Raw genomic sequence first — 18,645 nt, forward strand, 5'->3', positions numbered from 1 at the left:
TTTCATTTGAGGGGAACAAAAGAAACAGGTGTAATATATTAAATTGAATAGAAAACCAAAGTGACACCCGGCTTTATAGACAAGAAGAACTGCCTGCAGAAGACATGAATTTTAAGGGAAAAAAATAAATTGGAGAGAAAAAGAGATTACAGATATTAGTTGAGAGAATAAAGGGAGCTGAATAAGGAAAGGTTTTTCTTACACTGACATGCAAACTATATGTTTATGTGAATATAGATATGTGTGTAACTATATAGACATACACTTACATACACTGTAAATTACCTACTAAATTATAAAACCAAGTCCATCAGAAATTCATATTTTCTATCATATCATGTTAAAAGTTATAATTTTAGATTTAAATATGGCCATAAATTTATGTGCTATTAAAATCCAAGGCTTCCCTGTACCCTAATGCACTTTGAAGCCCTATGCAATTAGATTACATTGCAAGTTATTGAAATAGCACATCTAATACTTTCATAGAGTTACCCATGACAAATTGTTCTGTTAGGAGTCTTTAAAACTGAGGACAAACCATCTTTATACTCTGATTTCCCACTAATTCTGATGATTTAAAATTTGACTACTTGCCAAGCAGCCTATCAAAATCTTTACTTACTTGGGAGAAATTCAGTGATTTTTTTTAAAAAATTGTTTAAGAAAAATTCAAGAAAACACAGAACATGCTTCCTCTGAACATCTAGTAAGTTAAATGCATGGGGTAAAGGACACCACATCTCAGATTTCAGTTCTAATGTCAGCATACATTTTAATTTCCTCTTCAAAACAGTTGAATTATGCCAGATTTTTTATTATAATTTGTTATTCAGAGTAACCAAGCTAGTGAGAATTTATTTGTACTATTAAAACCATATGCACTGGCCACACCCAACTTGATACTGAGTGCACTGGTGACTGGGTAACTTATCCTGAGTATTATTTTCAATCCATTTCTGATGTTGTAGTTATTGTGTAACATTGATGGGAAATCCCATTATATGTGGCAAAAAAATTGTTGAGAACAATGTTGCTCTTCTATTCATTCACTTTGCAGTGACTCGTTTGATCTACAAGATGCTGAATGAGTCACATTTCCTTTACAGAAGTGCTTTTATTTTAACTGGAGTGAAGAAAAGGGTATGGGTAAGAAAGTTTGTTACTATTATATCCTAGAAATAGTTCAATACTACTTACATTAATAGAATTAACCTCTGAAATATATATGTTAAACTTTCTGAGGAATAAGCTGTTTGTACAAAATTTTACAGCAAATTTTAATACTATTACTTTTTTTTTTTTCATGCTCCCACATTCAGTCAAAGACCTCAGTGTCCAAATATCTATGCTTTTCAGTGTCAAAGGCTTTTTCTTGTATGGAAGTTCCAACTACAATATGTCCTTAAAGGTCATAATTTTTGATTGTTGTAGAAAGTTACATTTTCCCCAGCTTACTTGAGCTAATGCTTCCTTCAGATCATAGCATACTGAGAGCAGTAGAGTGTTAGTAATTGTTCTTTTTCATTTATCAGCAACCTAGGCTTTAATGAAACTAAATGACAAGGCATGAAGTTTCTCGCAGATATTTTGGGCAGTAAAAAAAACCAACCCAAAGCAAAGAACATCTCCGTACCTCCAGAGAACCTATTGTTGAACCATTCATGTGGTTCCAAAATATGATTTTGCATTTGGGTCCTGTAAGAGAGATGACTGGGGTAGCAATGTCAGCTGTGTGACCAAATTCTCCATTCGAACTGTCTGCAAACAGATACCAGCCTTCTTCAGTACACCTGCCCAGAGATAAAGGTTTTTCATTATTAAAACAAAACATTTAATCATAATTAATTTCTAGTTCAAACGGTAATATTTCCATATACAGATATAACATCTTCTGTCTGGGTATCTGGATGCCTTTTAGTTTGTCAGTGTGTAGCCAGAATCCCAAAAGTCCTTGAAAAGACAGCTAGTATTTTTTATATCAGCGACTGGCAAAACAAAATACAGATCTGAAGTCAGCCTTTACCCACAGGGTTGTATAGATGGGGGCTGGAGGGCATCCAGGTTTCCCCTCCACTCTCTTTCCTCAGGGAAATCAGAGGGTTTGACCCTGGCTTGAAGTCAAGAAAATCCAAGATACTGGGTGAATTTCTTTCTCCTGAGCTGCTGGGAAGGATGAGTCCAGCTTTACAGTAGCATCAGATCTGAAGTGTACAGAGAGACCAGAATTGCAGTTTTAGTGTTTTGGGTATCTAAGATTTGGCTCCTAAAAACCTTGCTTTTCAAAATAAAAAGGAGTTGTTGACCAAAGATAAGATTCTGTTCTCTTCAGTGGAGTTGCTACATGCTCAGTGCTTCTCAAAAGAAAAAAACCTTTCCAAACCTGACAGGCTTACAAACCTGACAATAGGATGCATGTTTTTAAAAATATCCTGGTATTAGGTTTTTCTTGCTTTTCAGTTTTCCTGTCTGGCCACACTCTGAACAACCACTCCATAAAGTTGCACCACTGCAACTGTGAGAAGGTAGTGACCATGCCCAGGAAGCACTGCTGAGAGAAATGCAGAGTACCCAGAGGATGTTCACAGTCTGCAAGTCCTGCCCAATGGGAAAAGTCAGGAATTTGATGGTACAGATTCAAGAACTTTTATTTCTCACCAGCCCTCTTAAGTTTTTTTACTTAGAGCAGTCTAAAGAACTAAAAGACTTTGGTTCCTGTGGTCGGAACTCAGTTTGATGCAGTCTATGCTGCAGTTGCCCTGCAGTATTAAATATAAAAATTACTTTTTCAATAATCTAGTGAAGTTTCTTTGAAATCTTGTAGGAAAATTTAGAACACATTATAAAATTAAAAAACATATCTTCACTATTTATCTAGACATAATTTACCTCAGATTGCCCTGCCTATATTGAACTGTACTGATTCATGTGATAAAAGAACTATGAATTTAACATGTACAGGTTTATCACTGCAAAGTTACAAATAGATTACATTTACTGTATAGAATAATTTATACTCAATAATCACAAAATACTTTAAAATATATTAATTAAGGCCTGTCATGTACTCTGGAGGTCAAGGAGAGACTGAATTCCACCACATATTCAGTCATGTTAGGAACAGCATGTTCTATCTACTAGATTACATAATATAAAGTAGGCTGGAAAAAGGCAAAGTTTATCTCTGTACTCAGACAGCAATTTCATCTGAGGATCTGAAGTCCTTTAATTAATTCACTCATCCTTAGAAACACATATGCAGTAACTTGTTTCTAATATGACCAGTGACAGATTGATAGACTGCAAACAGCCTGAACTTCCTTTTGCCCAAGGCAAAGAATTTCATAGAGTATCTCCTTATCCTTCCTGTAACCTGTGGTTGATCTTAAGGCTATATTTAAATTAAGATAATTTTCCATCTCTTTTTCTTTTTTGATGTTTAATACTGTTAAATTTTTTCTTCAGAGGAAAATTAAAACCTAGTAATAGCCATTGACACAAAACAGCCCTTCAAAAATCCTTGCAAATTAGTGGCTGGTTCATTGCTTGTGCAGAGTACTGCTTCTGCCTCCCCTGGTGTCACACCAGAAAGAAAAAAAAAAAAAAAAGGATTAAAAAGGCATGGAAAGCTAAGGAAATAAGAGACAATTTTGATAGTTTACTGAAATCCCAGACTTTCCTTCACCAGGGCAAAGTGCAATTATAACACTTCTGTGGGTCAGAAGTGAAAGGAGCACTTTTACTAGTTAATCAACCACAGTTCTATCTTATAATCATTACACTTTTCAGAGGTTTCCCAAAACCTTATCTAGTATGTAAGAATGAGAGAATCACTGTATTTGTAGATACTGGCAAGGATTTGTATGTAAAATATCTGCAGATGTCAAAAGTCTCAGAAATGAAGTATTCTCATAATTTCTCTTTAGCTACAAAAGATGATTCTCAGCTCTAAACTATTAACACATTTGTTTTATTTAAAGTGAAGAACTAAAAGATCCTGTAAAATGAAGTAACTTATGCAGAAAAAGATAATATTTTATAGATTGTTTCTTACATGTTAATTGGAGAACATGAAGTACATATGATTCATAACTGAAAAATGAAGACTTTTACATAAAAAATCAGTAGTGTGTGCGATGGGATGCCTATACACATAGTTTTAGGTAGAAATCAAATACATGCAGGAAAGTAGTGGTCATGATCAGAGTTAACATTTCTACTGCCACCCATAAAATTGAAATAACTACTCAGAATTATAACCTTCCTTTCTTATAAAAGAAATGCCCAGTAGTTTATAGTAAAATTTTCTCTTCTTAAGCTATATGCAAGTAGATATTTTTGAAGAAGGAACAATATGTTTTAAAAATACATCTTTAAATGTGGGGCAGACCTTCATTTTGTGTAGGTCAGACATGTTACAGATGAAATCACTGAGGACTGCTGATAAAGCCAAGAGGGACCAAAGTAAGTCTGCTGGAATTCTAGGGGGAAAAGTAATGATCTGGGGAAATCAAGATCTTCTCCACAGTCTTATTTTTCTTTTCACTCAGAAGCAGATGAAAGAAATGTCACTGAAACTTTTATCACTGTATCCTGGTAATTCAGACATATTTACAATTACTGCAAGTATTTACATTATCCTTGAGACAGTAGCATAAATATTTGGAAGTTACCTATTCCAGAAACAAGCACAAAATAGAGTAACACATATGTAAACCTTAGGGCAGTTAGGTAAAAATAATCCCAAAATAAAAATTAATAGAACATTTTTGTTAAAACAGCTTTTCCTAATAAACTGCATGTACTATAAGAGTGATAATTGTAAACTTTGAAAACTAAATAGCTGCAGAAATTTCAAGCAAGCCTGCATTTGGAATATTCACTTATTTCCCTCCTGTCTGCTGAAGAAAGCTGTTATTTCAGTGTAGCAATTTTTGATTTCCTTTTTTCCTTGGCGCTGAGTATTCTACCAGAGTCTTGCCTGGAGGTAAAAGAATATCCAGTTCTCTTAAGGTTTGCAAAAACATTTAAAAATTCAGAATTTACTCTGCTGATGGGAACTCATACTTTCAGTGGTCCAAGAGTGTCAACACTGTGTTTACAATAGCAATCAAGAGGGCTGTAAGAAGCAGAATGATAAAGGGCTCTGAAAAGCAATAGCACTTACAGCCCTCATACATCCCAGAGCATTCAGTATTATGTCCAGGCCCCTCAGTGAGATTAGTTTGAAACAGTGGTAGGTATTATGATGAAATTTAAACATCTATCTCTTATTTGGTGTGTCCTGTCAGATATGTCTGTGTCCTGAAGGCATGCCAAAATCACATCTCTGCCTACATACTACTGGTCCCATACCACATTTTAAGAAGGCAGGTGTCACTGCAGAGTTTTTTGCCCTTGTTTCAGTGTTTGCTATAATGTTACATTTAAAACTAGTAAACCAGATGAAAGTCCCCTGTATGATACACTTCATGGAGTGTTAGTCATTAAACATGGTGGCAGTATGTGATTACAAGAGTATTAAGGATGTGTGGTAAAGTAAGGGGAAATAGAAGGATCAGAAGGGGCTGGATAAGTGTGTGTAGAGCATTCTTGTTCACCTTCACTCTTATCATGGAAATTTTTACATTTAGTTTTATCACAAGACTGATAATCACAGTCTTGTGATTTTTGTCACAAGACTGATATACTTGTGACCTATCCATGTTGTTTAAAAGGAAAACTTTCTTTGAGTGTCTGTAGCTGACATTAACTTGCACCATGTTTGCTTACGGAGCAAAGGAATTTCTCTGTCTTGAATTCTTTAAGATGTCTGGTATCGCAACCTGCATGGAATTTACAGGGAGATGCACATGCTATAGGGAGAAGAGTTTGAAGTAAGTCATTCTGTTTGCATACACTTTACATGCTAGAGGACCTGCACCTTCTATGGATACATCTTTTGTAGGAGAGCCAGTTAATGTACATGCAATCATCTGTTCAGTTTGTTGAGCTGTGACTTTTAAGGGAAAAGATTTCATAGCTGGCCTACATGTGTTTTAAACCAATAAGTATTATACAGTCACAAGGTATTCTAAAACTTTCTCTAAACCTAAATTATCAGTCTCTCTTACTCTGCTCAGAAGTTGTTTTCCTCCTCATTCTCCATCTTTGTTTTTTGAGTGATCTTCAGACAAGGTAGTAGTTTCTTCACTGTGTGATTTAAACATCTGATCCCTCCTTAAATTCCTTTCTTTCCTACTCCATAGAAGTACTCTTTCTTTCCTTTTTTCTTTTCAGATGAGACTTCAAGAAATCGATGGTAACAAGTGTAAAACAAGATATTGTTCAACATGTATAAGAGTGAATAAATCTGGCTTTCAATGTAGATCTTATGTAAGTGCTGAAATTCAACAAAATACACGCAGGCTCCCCTGCCAGTAGCTGCAAGATCTCAGGCTCATTTGGAAAATTATTCCATGGAAAACCTCTTAGTTGGCAGCTACAATATGTGTCATTAAAATCTTGATATTTACCCTTTGAAAATAATTAATTTTACCTCTGTATTGCAAGCATTCCCTATATAGAGACATTCCTGTGCCAGTGCAATAATCCTAATTAATTTCAGAGGGAAATTCACAACATTTTAATGAATACAAAAAATTCAACATAAGCAACTGAGCTACATTTCCATACTTGACTTTGCTAATAGCTTAATATTTCAAGTATCATTTAAAATGTAGTTAACAAAGAATGGGCATACATAAAAGAATCTTCACTGTATTTCCCCCTTCAAAGCATGCAGAAGAACACAGGGAACTGAATATACTAAATGGGAATTAGTACTGAGGGAAAGATTAGGTGTGTTAAAAAAAAAGTTGGAGCCTATCCAAACAATTAGGCCCAGCTTAAAACTGGTAGTGTTATCAAGTAAAGTCTCCTGCTGTGAATTATTCATTTCACAGTAGTAATTATTTATTGTTGTAATGTCTGAAAGTGGATCAAAAATTAATCAGCTGAATGTTCCCATACAGAAAGTTCAAACTCTAATTTAATTAATTGTTGGACATCTCTCAGTTTTTAAAGTGTTAATTCCTCTACGTATCTTCTACAAATTGTTTGAGAATCCCTGATTAAGCACTTAGATGGACTTACAAAATACCCTTTACTCTTCATTTTTCATTTGGAGTGAATACTAAATCTGGTTAGAAAACAAACAAATCCTTTTCATTAAAGAGTTTCGATTTCCTTCCAAATCTCAGCAATGATGAAAAAACAAATAAAAAAGGCAAAGCAGAAAGGGAAATTTCTGTTTCCTTAGAGGGATAAGCATCCCAATGATTAAAACACCATACTAAAATTTGAAATTCAAAAAGCAGCAGCTCCCACTTTCCTTTCCATTGGATATATATGTCCATAAAACAAGTTGGACTTATTTTGTGTTTAAAACATTATTCTTCAGCTCTCCAACACCGTCTGTCCAGAATCTGTCCATCCAGTGACCTGCTATTAGTCCACATGGGTTTCTGTACAGAGAGAAACCCCAAGCTAGTGGTCAAAACCACAGTAGGGCACTGGATGACATCCAAAAGAAACGCTCTCTTGACCAAAGGGGAAGGATTGCATGATACTAGACTTATCAGGAAAATGTGGGCCATCAAAGCTTAAGTTGATGGTTTGAATCAGACAAGGCAGCGGGTTCAGTTTGCATTTATCACATCCTGTGCATCCTTTATCAGGGTAGTGGGACTGGGGGAGATCAGTCTCTTCTCTATCTATTCCCTTTCCTCCAAGGGAATAGGAGCATAGGAACCAGCTGACAAAAGTTTTGCCAAAGTTAAGATGTTTGCAGGAGAACTTTAGTTTTAGATTAGCTAGGATTTCCTAGTTAGAAAACATTTCATCAAAAGATTTCTGAGAAAACTTTTTAGATTTTTATTTCATTAGCTAAGAGGAAGTTAAATTCTCCCCTTTTTCTTCCTAGCGACCGTATTTATGAGAAAAGATTTATATTGGGGTCACTTTTCTTTTCTTGTACTATGTCATCAGAGTATAACACTGGTGTTTTAATGCCTTATATATTTGACACAAGATGGTTGTAAACTGTGATACTTTGACCTTTCCATCATGCTAGCTTCATTTTATGTTGATTCTTATTATTTCTTGTTTAAGTGTCAGAAACCAGATGATCTGAAAGTTCTGGCAAAAATTTAAGTAGGTATAAAAATAAAAATCTATATTAAAAACCTTTAAAAAGATGCTAACCTTTCACATTCTCTTGCATTGGCAAGAAGTTTGCAATAGAAATATAAAGCATCCAGAAGTCATTATTATTACAGTGTTCCTAAGGAAACAGGCAAAGATACAAGGAAAGCTTAATCTTTATCTTTGTATGTGTCCATATAGAGTCCAGTATAACTTCAATATATTAACTGTAAAATAGGAAAGCTGTGTACACATCATATCTATAGCACCACTTACCTGAAGTGTGGCTTTACGGTGGGAAACTGCTGAAAGATGTGTAGAAGCAATGTAGAAATATTACAGAAAGTATTATAGAAATATACAGTAAGATTTCTGTAAAAAAAAAAAAAAAGCAAACTCTAACAGTTCCCTCAACACTGCATCTGCCTGTAGAAATCACAAAAAGATGCAAAAAATTTCAGAAGTGAAAGAGACTTTAACATTCAAGCACTCATTCAAGAATAAATTTATCACCTGCTTTATACTCTGGGTAACAGCTACTCGATGCGCTGCCCATTATGCCCATTATTTCAGCCAGAGGTAATACGTGTTATAGGAAGGAGAGGGTAGTCTGTGGACAGTGGCCAAAGTTTTACTCAAGATGTATAATGACCATGAATCTGAAAGACGTGTGGCAGAGGACACTTCTTTAGGAAGCATAAGTTTTATGAGGAGAAAGAAGGAGAATGAGAAAAAAATACCTTGTTTCTTTAGTATCTGTATTTGCTAGATATTGTCTACACCAGAAATAGTTTGACTACTTATTCTTCTGTAGGTAATATAGGATGGCCTATTATAGATCATAACATATGAACAGATCTTTAACAGGTCCTGTCTTGTAGTGACTTATGCATATCCATTGGCTTCAACAGGGTTCTTTCCTGAGTAAAGGATTGCAGCTGTGAGGATATTATTGAAGAAAAAGAATCTATATGCAAAATCAAAATGTCATAAAATATGTAACTTTCAGTAGTCTTAAAGAACAATAAGAACTCCAATAACCTATAATTCCACTATATTTCAGAGAAAGATTTTCTTCACTGAGAACTTCTAACCACTTAAATATTCATAGGTTTGAAATAGTCAGTAACTCAAATCTGTATTTAACAACCAGAAAGAAGAAAAAAGGAAGACTTTTCTTCAATTAAATTTAAGCATTTCCGTAAACATTTCAAAAAAATTAAAAACTGATTGAAAGCAAACAGTAGTCAGGAAAGCAGATCTTCACTTACAGCAATATGTGATAAATTTGATTTCAAACAGTGGTAATTCTGAAAAGAGTAAGTCCTTTTACCATGATCTGAAAAATATTTTTTATCTAATAACCTCCCACTGTCATTGACATTTAACATGCATGATATACTCAGAATCAAAAAAGTAATATGATTGCCATGCCATAACAAAATAGTTGTAAAGGTTTTGGAAGACTGCTTTCTGAAAAGATATAACAGAGCTATTTCCTGTTGTAGAAGCCATCCTCTGGCTGTGTTTACAGACCACCGTCTGCAAATTGCTGGATGTCAACAGGAAATATCTCTAACACACCAAAGCACTATCCACATACTGAGACCTGTAATTGGACACTGAGATTAGAAAGGTGCTCCAGACAAAATCACCACAAATGTGAGAAGGAATTCTTGCACTAAATCAAAGCGTGTTATATCTATTATCACACTCCAAGAGTGAAAATTCTGAAAGAAACTTGCTATCTTTGACCATAATACAAGCATACCACATAAAGCTTTGAGTACAACTTTGATGCCTTGTTTTACATAATAGGTATGAATTCCAGGAAGAAATCATGCTAGTAAAGTTTTGCCCACACATAATGACTATATTCTTCACAGTTTAATCTATTTTCATTATGAGATTAATCCCATGCTCTGGTATCCTAATTTACTGAGCTAAAAAATACTTTGAGTACATTCTCTTTTTTCACACAAAATTAGGTTTGATTAAATTATGATTACTTGAAATGGACTAGTTATTTGACATCATCCTGCAAATAATTTGTGACCATTAGCTTATTCTTAAAAGTAATTAGTATTTCACAGCTACATATTTAAGTTGGACACACAACTAATATGAATAATTTTGCTCTCCAAGTGGATGGGGCAAAACTTAGAATTACTTTTTCAGCACTTTTCAACTCCAAACTTTTCCTAAAAAAGAATTATTATATTTGCTTCAGTTTCATTAAACATACAGCACAGAGATTTCTCTTATAAAAATATTAAATATACAGTCTTTAGTGTTCAGCTTTTAATCAATATATTGCTTCAGGTGATACTAATGTGTATTATCTATATTACTGTGATGGCTGTGTGCACTTCCAGATTATTTTTCCATACACATTCATCTGAAATTTGTCACTAACAATGTAAGCAGACACTAACAAATGGATTATGACAAAGTCAAAAGATAATATTAACCTGAAGTCTGATAAGACTCCAGACTTCATTGCTGAAGGTGACTAAGTGCTGGTGGAGTCATCTGATATTCAAAATTCAATTTACGGTCCCAGTTCTAAAGAGACAAGAGGAGGTTGGAGAAATCTAATGCACAATGTTACAGTGGGATTCTTTTCAGACTGTACTGCAGCCACATGTAACCTTCACTTTTTTTACTGGGTATAACTAAGAAATATTAGATACTCCCAGAAAGTGCTTTGAAAGTTGGGGAGGATGAAAGTATATGAATTAATAATTCTACAAATATATAAAAATTAAATCAGTTTGTATTGTTTATTGTTATCTGATTTCTCTAGATGCCCTCAAGTCTTTATTCTGATGAAATCTACACCCATTCAACTCAAGAATCACAAGAATTGCACCTATAGAAGCACAATACCCATCAGAGCCTGTGATAGATAGATACCCTGTAACCTGATAAATAAACTCCTATTTACAAGGTTGAAGTATCCCCATCCTTTCATTTTCCATTGTCTTTGAGAGTACTATAAGCATCTTCTTAGAGACAGCTGTGGACCCTATGTGACTTAATGTTATGTGTTTCACTTCACTGTCAATAAAGTTCTCAGATATACACGCACATTTGTCTAAAGCAAACAATACTATTGAAAACAGATCTAGTGTGTAAAAGCATCACATTAAGCTCATACTTTTCCTCCACTTTTACATAAGTGTAACTAACTATAGTACTCTCAGGTATCATTTATAGTCTCCATATCTAAAAAGCTCATTTAAAAGCATTGTCTTTAATTTCAGTGTCTTCAAGTAATTCCTGCTTAAAGAATAGTAGTCAGCACAGCCTAAACAGAATGAGACAGCAAGTCCAACATAAATATACAGTAGTGAAGTACATTGAACTCTTCAGACACCCATCCATATAAAATGACAAACACAGAATTGATGTTAAGCATTTCTTGTGGTGTATTGTAATGAGGCTTGGTTTGTGCCTTCAGGAAGGTGTTTTCTCTCAGGAGCTTCTTTTTATCCTTTTGGTTGGAATAATGCAGACATCTTTGTGTTAATGTCCATCAATCCTTTAAAAATCATTCCATACATTGTAAACACATTTAAGCTGCTTTTGGGATTATCTCTACAAAGTAAAGATTCTGATTACATGATAAAAACTTAGAGATTTGTTTTTAAAGAAATTCATGGGAAAAAAAAGTATATGGTAATTTCATTGTTCTGTTAATTAATATATCATTTGCTAAAAGTTCAAGAGAGACAGAAATATTCTTTACAACAGTTTTGATAAAGAAATTTAAAACAGAAAGAACATATAAGCTGTCTGAAGTATATTCTGAACAAGGCTTTATGGGAGAAAGCAAAATTTTATAAACTAATCTTAATTACTTGAAGATTCATCTGGCAGTATCATTCAGCTATGGGGAAAAGAATACAAATGATTATGCAGACTTCATTGGAGTACAGATTGGAAAATTGGTGCACATCAATATAAATCCAGTGCTTTAGAGATATAGTGTAATCACAGCAGAGTAGAGATGAGCGAGGTGTAACCACCCAAATCTTTGCTTAGCACTTCAGGACAATTTTGTGTACCATGCTGAGTGCCATACTCCCGTACCATGGCAATCGGAACCAGCGGTAGCTAAAATTGGGCTGGAGCAGACATATCCACATCAGCTCTAATCACACCTGAACTGCAGCACTGACACACAGTTTATAATCAGAGGAAAGTGCACAATGCTAATGAACCACAGCCTGATGAAACATTTCAAATCCCATTTTCCTTTTCTCACTAACTGAGCAGAACAACATTTTGGAAGTAGCAACAACTGTTTAAAAAAACAGATTTCTTGCTCAGACGAAACATGATCGTTGCTCACTCCTTTACATACAGATGTGTCTTTCTCTATGGATTGTTCATTTGCAAATTTTGCAAATCTCTACACCTCTGAGCTGTAGGTACGTTCAAAAGTGCACAGATGTATTTTTAAAACTGTAGAAAGTGCTGTATCCTTTAAGAGCAGAAACTATATCACTGTTTGAGGCTACCTTAAAATATCAAAAGGTTAAAATAACAGAACAGCTGATATCGAAAACTAAAGCCTAGCAGACTTAACTGCAAACAAATAAAACTTTGTAGTTGAACAGTAGAGCACAGATTCATATGTTATTAACCAGTCTAATTTTTTTTTTTCTCTTTGTTCTGTCAGCATCATTATCTCAGAGAATCTCTGTTCAAACTCTCTCAGGATTTACCAATGGCACTTAAAAGCATTGCAGCATACCAAGCACCACACAAAGCAAATGGCATCAGAGATGAAAGATTCCACATTTTGATCATAACACAACAGTCAGTGACTGTTAGTTGGATTTTCTCCATTGGAGATTTTAGTCTGATGGCTTCTGACTGACACAGGGTTGAGAATAATTCATGGTGTTTCCATGGCTCATCTGAACCTGCCACATCTCATTAGCATTGTCACATCTCTGTAAATTTTGTGAGGTTGAAGGCAAAAGGAAACAAGAGTAATGAGTTTCCTTCTTAAATACCAAGCTCTAGCTGAAAAAGCCAGCAAAATTTCTAATCACAATGGGCGTTAGTTTTAATTAGCAATTTACTGTGTTACAGTTTACTATAAAATTGTGTTACTGTACAAAACTCCTCAGTAACTACATTTTTACTTAGTATCAGATGTCTAACATCTATGATCTTGTTTCTTGCCTTATCGTCACCCTGGCTATTTACTAGTGTGCATAGTAAAACACTTGATTATCTGTGATGCTTTGCTAATACTTTAATGAACTACTAACACAAATTAGTCCATATTTCACAACCACCTAGAGAACAAGCATATATCAAGATGCACCTTGTTCAAAGAAGACTGCAAAGGAAAACCTGTTTTCTGAACCTTGATTGTCTGAATTCTTATTCTCTGAAAAAAATCTTAATTCAAGAAAAAAGGATTATAGAATAAATTGTCACAGATATTTTTATTTTTTGTGAATGACTTAGTCAAGACTTTCAACAGGTATTTAATTATTTGTAGTAATATAATAGTAAATATAAAAATAGCTATACATTACTTTGGTCTTCCTGGGTATATAGAAAGGCTAACTTTCTGTTTTTAGAAAAATATTTTGCTGAATCACTTTTATAAGAGAATATGTGCTTTAAATATCTGCTGGGCTAACTGTAAGCATCTTCCTGTAACATCTGCATAACAAGTCACTCTAGAGAAGATACTGTCTCCATATGAGAGTACATGCCCTTTTGAGACAGATGTAGGATAATCCAAGAAGACATCTTCTAGCCTTTGAATGAGATATCTGCATATAGTACACAAGTGTCTCAAGGGCTATATCTAAACACGACATGGACAAAGCTATCTCAATATCAGAAAAGTATTTTCCAAGGTTTGCTTTTGGATATAAAGCACTTCTCGAACCAAGAAGGTGGCTAGATAAAGAATGAAATACTGGCATGAAGATAGTAGGAAGACAACATCAGAAAAGATCTACAACAGTCAAGGAAGTATCTGCTGTGCTGAAAGGTCGGACAGACTGAGAGCTCCAGCTGTCTTTTTGGTAGCACAAGGTAGCTACTGCAGTGACTGGAGGAGGGGTGGCCTTGGCTCCTCTCATCCTCCCATTTGCAACTCTACAGTTTGCCTTTGACTTACAACTTTGCACCTTTCCACGTAGGCACTAGGACGCTGCTGCAGCAATGATTTTCCCTTTGTTGTTCTTAGGGGTTGTTTCATGCCCTTGCACCTCACAAATCCTGAGACAGTTCAGTCCTGATGAAAACTATATAGCTGCTATGGAAAAAGGTTTATAGGGGGAAATATGTTGTACTGGAGAAGATCCTCATCTGTGAAACAGCCTGTTGCTTCTCTTCCTGTCTGGCCACTGGAAACAGTTTTCCAAGTCCTTTTTTTTTTTTTTTTACAAAGGTAAAATCTTACCTTTAGAGTCAATGTATCCAGCTATGGATGGTCCAGATAAAGCTTTGTGCATATAAGACTGTCTCAACATTCCTTGCACAACACTTTCCAGGTCATAACTGATCAGGTCTCTGACCCCTTCACACAAGCTGTTCCTTAACTGGACTTAACTATTTTGGAGACTACCTAGTATTTACCATGTACTCAAAAATGCATTTCAATGTAGATTTCAGTGCTTCTTTTATTATCTCTTCTATGTCATGCTCAATGGCACAGAACAAGGGTGATTTGTACAAGCAATATAATAGAAATGGTTTTGTGTTTTGGTTATATCAGCTAAGTGAAATGCAGTAGGCAAAAAATAAGTGCGTTTAAGGAGTTAAATTCAGCTTTCTCCTTTCCAGTGTTTCATGAGTAGTGTCCTGTGGGATTACAATTTTTTTCACCTAATTTGAAGTTCTTAGACTCTTAACTTTAAAACATTTATTGACTGCTGAAAAACCTGGTGGACTTAAGTATATTACTTAAAGCCTTTAATTTTTCCTAATTTTTCCTGTGCTAAATTCCACTAACGATTGTCAGAAAAGCAGACACAAAAGCAAGACAGATGTGTTAAACGTATGGTTATCAAGGGAGCTATTTACACAGGAATAATTATCATGTGATCTTAGAATTTTAGTTCCACATCTTTTTTTGTTTTGATTTATTAGTTTTGATGACAGATTTGGGTATGAATTATCATATCAATTAAGTGCTTACAAAGTTTTCAAATAACAGTTGTACCCAAATATCATTAATAATGTCAAAGAATTTTCTACATCACTAACCATTTTCTCTAAAATAGAAACAAATTTATGGAGTGATCCATTTGCTGGTGTCTATTCTATACATTTGTTTAAGCCTACACAAATTGATACTTTCATTATTATAGCATTTAGAAACTGAACTGCGATAGAGAATTCCCATTTGCTAAGTGTAGAAAGATGCCGTGAGAGCTCTACATTCATATACATATAATGGTCTTTTCAGTGCACAATGCTAACATCACCTAGTTCTTTGCAAAACATGTGCCAACCTTTCTCCAGCTCAAGCCAAGGACTGTCAGGCTGCTGTAACAGCTTCCATTTCTCCAGCCTTGGGCTTATATACACACATAAAAGCTGTCTGTCCTCCATTTCTGAAGTCATTACTTTTGCTTAACTGGTGTAATTACAGCTTCAGAGACTCACACCTCCACCTTGTAATTCATCAGCCTACATGTGGCTAGCCCAAATACATATTCTGTGGGAAGTAGATGATTTGAATCTCCAACTATTCACAGGTATTTCTGCTGAAAGAACTCATTGTAAACTGCACGGTTACCCATTCTTGAATCAGGATGCATCTAAACATTTCTATACATAACCCTGCATGTTTTATTTTAATAAGCAAGCACACAGGATTACAGGATTACATCTTCTCTCATCTAACTCCATGGAAATTTGGGGAAAATGGATGAGAAAATAAAACAAAATGTTTCAGAGTTTTAATTCAACAAAACTGCCGCTCTGCATCTCCTGCTGTATTTTGGAAGCATCATGCTCCTGTTCTCTTCTATAGGCCAATAAACAAAGGGAATGGGGAAACAATACAACCAAATTGCACCTCATGAAATATCACAACAGCAATACATTTCAGTGTTGCCTGAAAACCGCAGTCTCTATGGATCATTTACTTTCTCTTTTCATCAGTCTTTTTCAGTATACTGTTAGTTGCATTAAACCCTGAAAATACTTTGAGAAACAGTAATACAATTTCATGTATCACTGTGTCAATGCAAATCTGTACTGGAAAGGCTGTGAGAAGATTTACTAAGTACACATACAGTGCTGGTATTGGCTAATATATAACAATTAAATAGCAGTCAATGAGAGATTTGACAGCCAATTTATCATAAAGAGTTATTCTTTTTTATAGAATACACTTTCTTTATATATATAATGTAAAGATCTTGAAACAATTATGTAGCAGTGTAATTCTTGTCTGTTATTCTTGAATGAAGGTTTTTTGTGGTTTTTCCTTTTTTTAGTAAAAAATATACAGTGATTTTAATGAAGTACACAGTGAAACTAACATATTGAGCTGGTTCTTTTATGGTGATAGAAATACTCTCAGGCTGGGTAAATGCAATATAATCTTATTTTAAACTAGTAGCAATATAGCAAAAGATCTGTTGGAGTGGTTTTGATTTAAAGTCAATTTTTTCACTCTGTGGACTATTGTCACAAAAACTAAACATGCCTATCACTAGAACTAGGCAAGTGTTTTTCTGTTCAGAAGAATGATGCTGTACAGAAATTTCCTTATTAGATGAACTGAAGCTGTATGACACTGAAAGTTGTTTGTACTTAATACATTTGATAGCATGTATCTTATGTAAGGATTTTCTTTCAATAAATCTTAACTGTTACTTTTAACTGGAATATAAATTGCATTAATGCATTTTTTAAAATCACATTTCTTGCTTTAAAAAAACCCTGAAACACAGGTAGACCCAAATCTCCATAGAAAAAAGCTAATTATTGCTCCTTGACACAAATCAAAGGAAAGTCTTTGGGAGGAGCTCATAATTATCATAAACAATCTGTCTAGAGTCCAAAATTAATTTAGAAATCTACACTGAGAGAACAGAAGCATTCTTTTATTTTACTATGAAGTGACATAATTTGTCAGAAAAATGGTAAAATATCAACTAAACTGAATTTAACTACAATTGTTTCGAACTGTATAAGTTAATTATTAAATGACAGCAGAATTCACAAGACCCATTGTTGGGGTAATATTTACTGCCCACCCTTGGGCAAAACTGCTGGGATAACAATATCTAGTAAGGTAGAAAATTGAGTGTGCACTATCTGTGTGAATAAAGCATTTGAGAAGGTATTCACCCCAAACTGATCAAGATGATAACCACCATCAACTAAATTAAACAGTAGACAGTGAATTACAAAGACAACTTTCAAACAAAGGAGAAGTCAGCTTGAAAAAAAAAGTATAAAAGTAGGATGAAAATTTGTAACAGTGGGGAGACATTATGGAGTGGAAACAGCAGCAGCCAAAACTCGGTTTTGACATGCCAGAGGTCATCTTGTTGTGCCATAACTGCTGCATAGACCAGAGAGAGCATTGTCCCCACTGGATGCTGCGAACAGCCAGTATCCAGCTGGTGGGCTGAGAGTTTGCAGTGCTACAAGGAGTATTGATTTCTTATGGTGTATGATTAACAGACTGTAGGCAGTGACATGTGTACACATAAAGCTCGAGCAGTGATGTCTCCAAACTTGCTTTCCCATAAGGGTGAACATTCTTGTATCCCACATGTGCTCTGCGAGAGGGAGTGCATGTTTCTCTGGATGGGGAGGTACTGAAACTTTGCAAAACTGCTTACAGAAGGGTGTTTAGAAATTTGTACCTGTTTATTAATATTTTGTATTTTGATTCATCTGTTGTATTGATGCTATTGATTCTGCATATCTACTTTACTGATTGCCAGTCAGTTACATGCCATTAATAAATCAACAATCTGCTTCAATACTGTGAACTGAGCAGTTTTTCCCCCTGAAAATCCATACATGGCCAAACTCACACAGTCCAAGAAAAATTCAAGTACCTGAAAAATTGTACTCACATAGTATGATCAATTAACGGGCAGTGATTTTCTTGTCCAGGGTAGAGATTTGCTCCTCTTCCAAGTTCCCACTTGAATACGTTTGCAGTATGGATGGAATAATTTCCTGACATCTGTTCCGAGGCTGGTTGATACCATCCACACTGGTTTTTATCTTCAAAGTCACAGACTTCCATAACTTTAGAGAGGAACAATGAATACTTCAAGTTTATATAAAAATTGGAAATCATTGATTGATGTTATGATAAAGTAAATAACATGGCAATAAAAAGGATTCAATTTATAGTATCGACAAATACTGACACAGTACTAATATGTTTTTTCCTCTCTATATAATAATATATACATATTTTTCCTCTATAGATAAAATATC

The 18,645-nt window shown here is 34.7% G+C and overlaps 1 protein-coding gene across 1 annotated transcript in view; it reads right to left on the bottom strand.

Moving 5' to 3' along the window:
* MALRD1 (MAM and LDL receptor class A domain containing 1) overlaps window positions 1-18,645 on the bottom strand; it is a 291,044-nt gene that overhangs the window by 174,523 nt on the left and 97,876 nt on the right. The window contains exons 20-21 of the mRNA XM_074814744.1: window positions 18,273-18,450; window positions 1,637-1,793 (exon numbers count right to left, since the gene is read on the bottom strand). Of these exons, the coding sequence (XP_074670845.1) occupies window positions 1,637-1,793; window positions 18,273-18,450 (335 nt within the window). The remainder of the gene's footprint in view (window positions 1-1,636; window positions 1,794-18,272; window positions 18,451-18,645) is intronic.

The sequence above is a fragment of the Strix aluco genome, chromosome 1 (assembly GCF_031877795.1).
Source record: "Strix aluco isolate bStrAlu1 chromosome 1, bStrAlu1.hap1, whole genome shotgun sequence".
Taxonomy (NCBI): domain Eukaryota; kingdom Metazoa; phylum Chordata; class Aves; order Strigiformes; family Strigidae; genus Strix; species Strix aluco.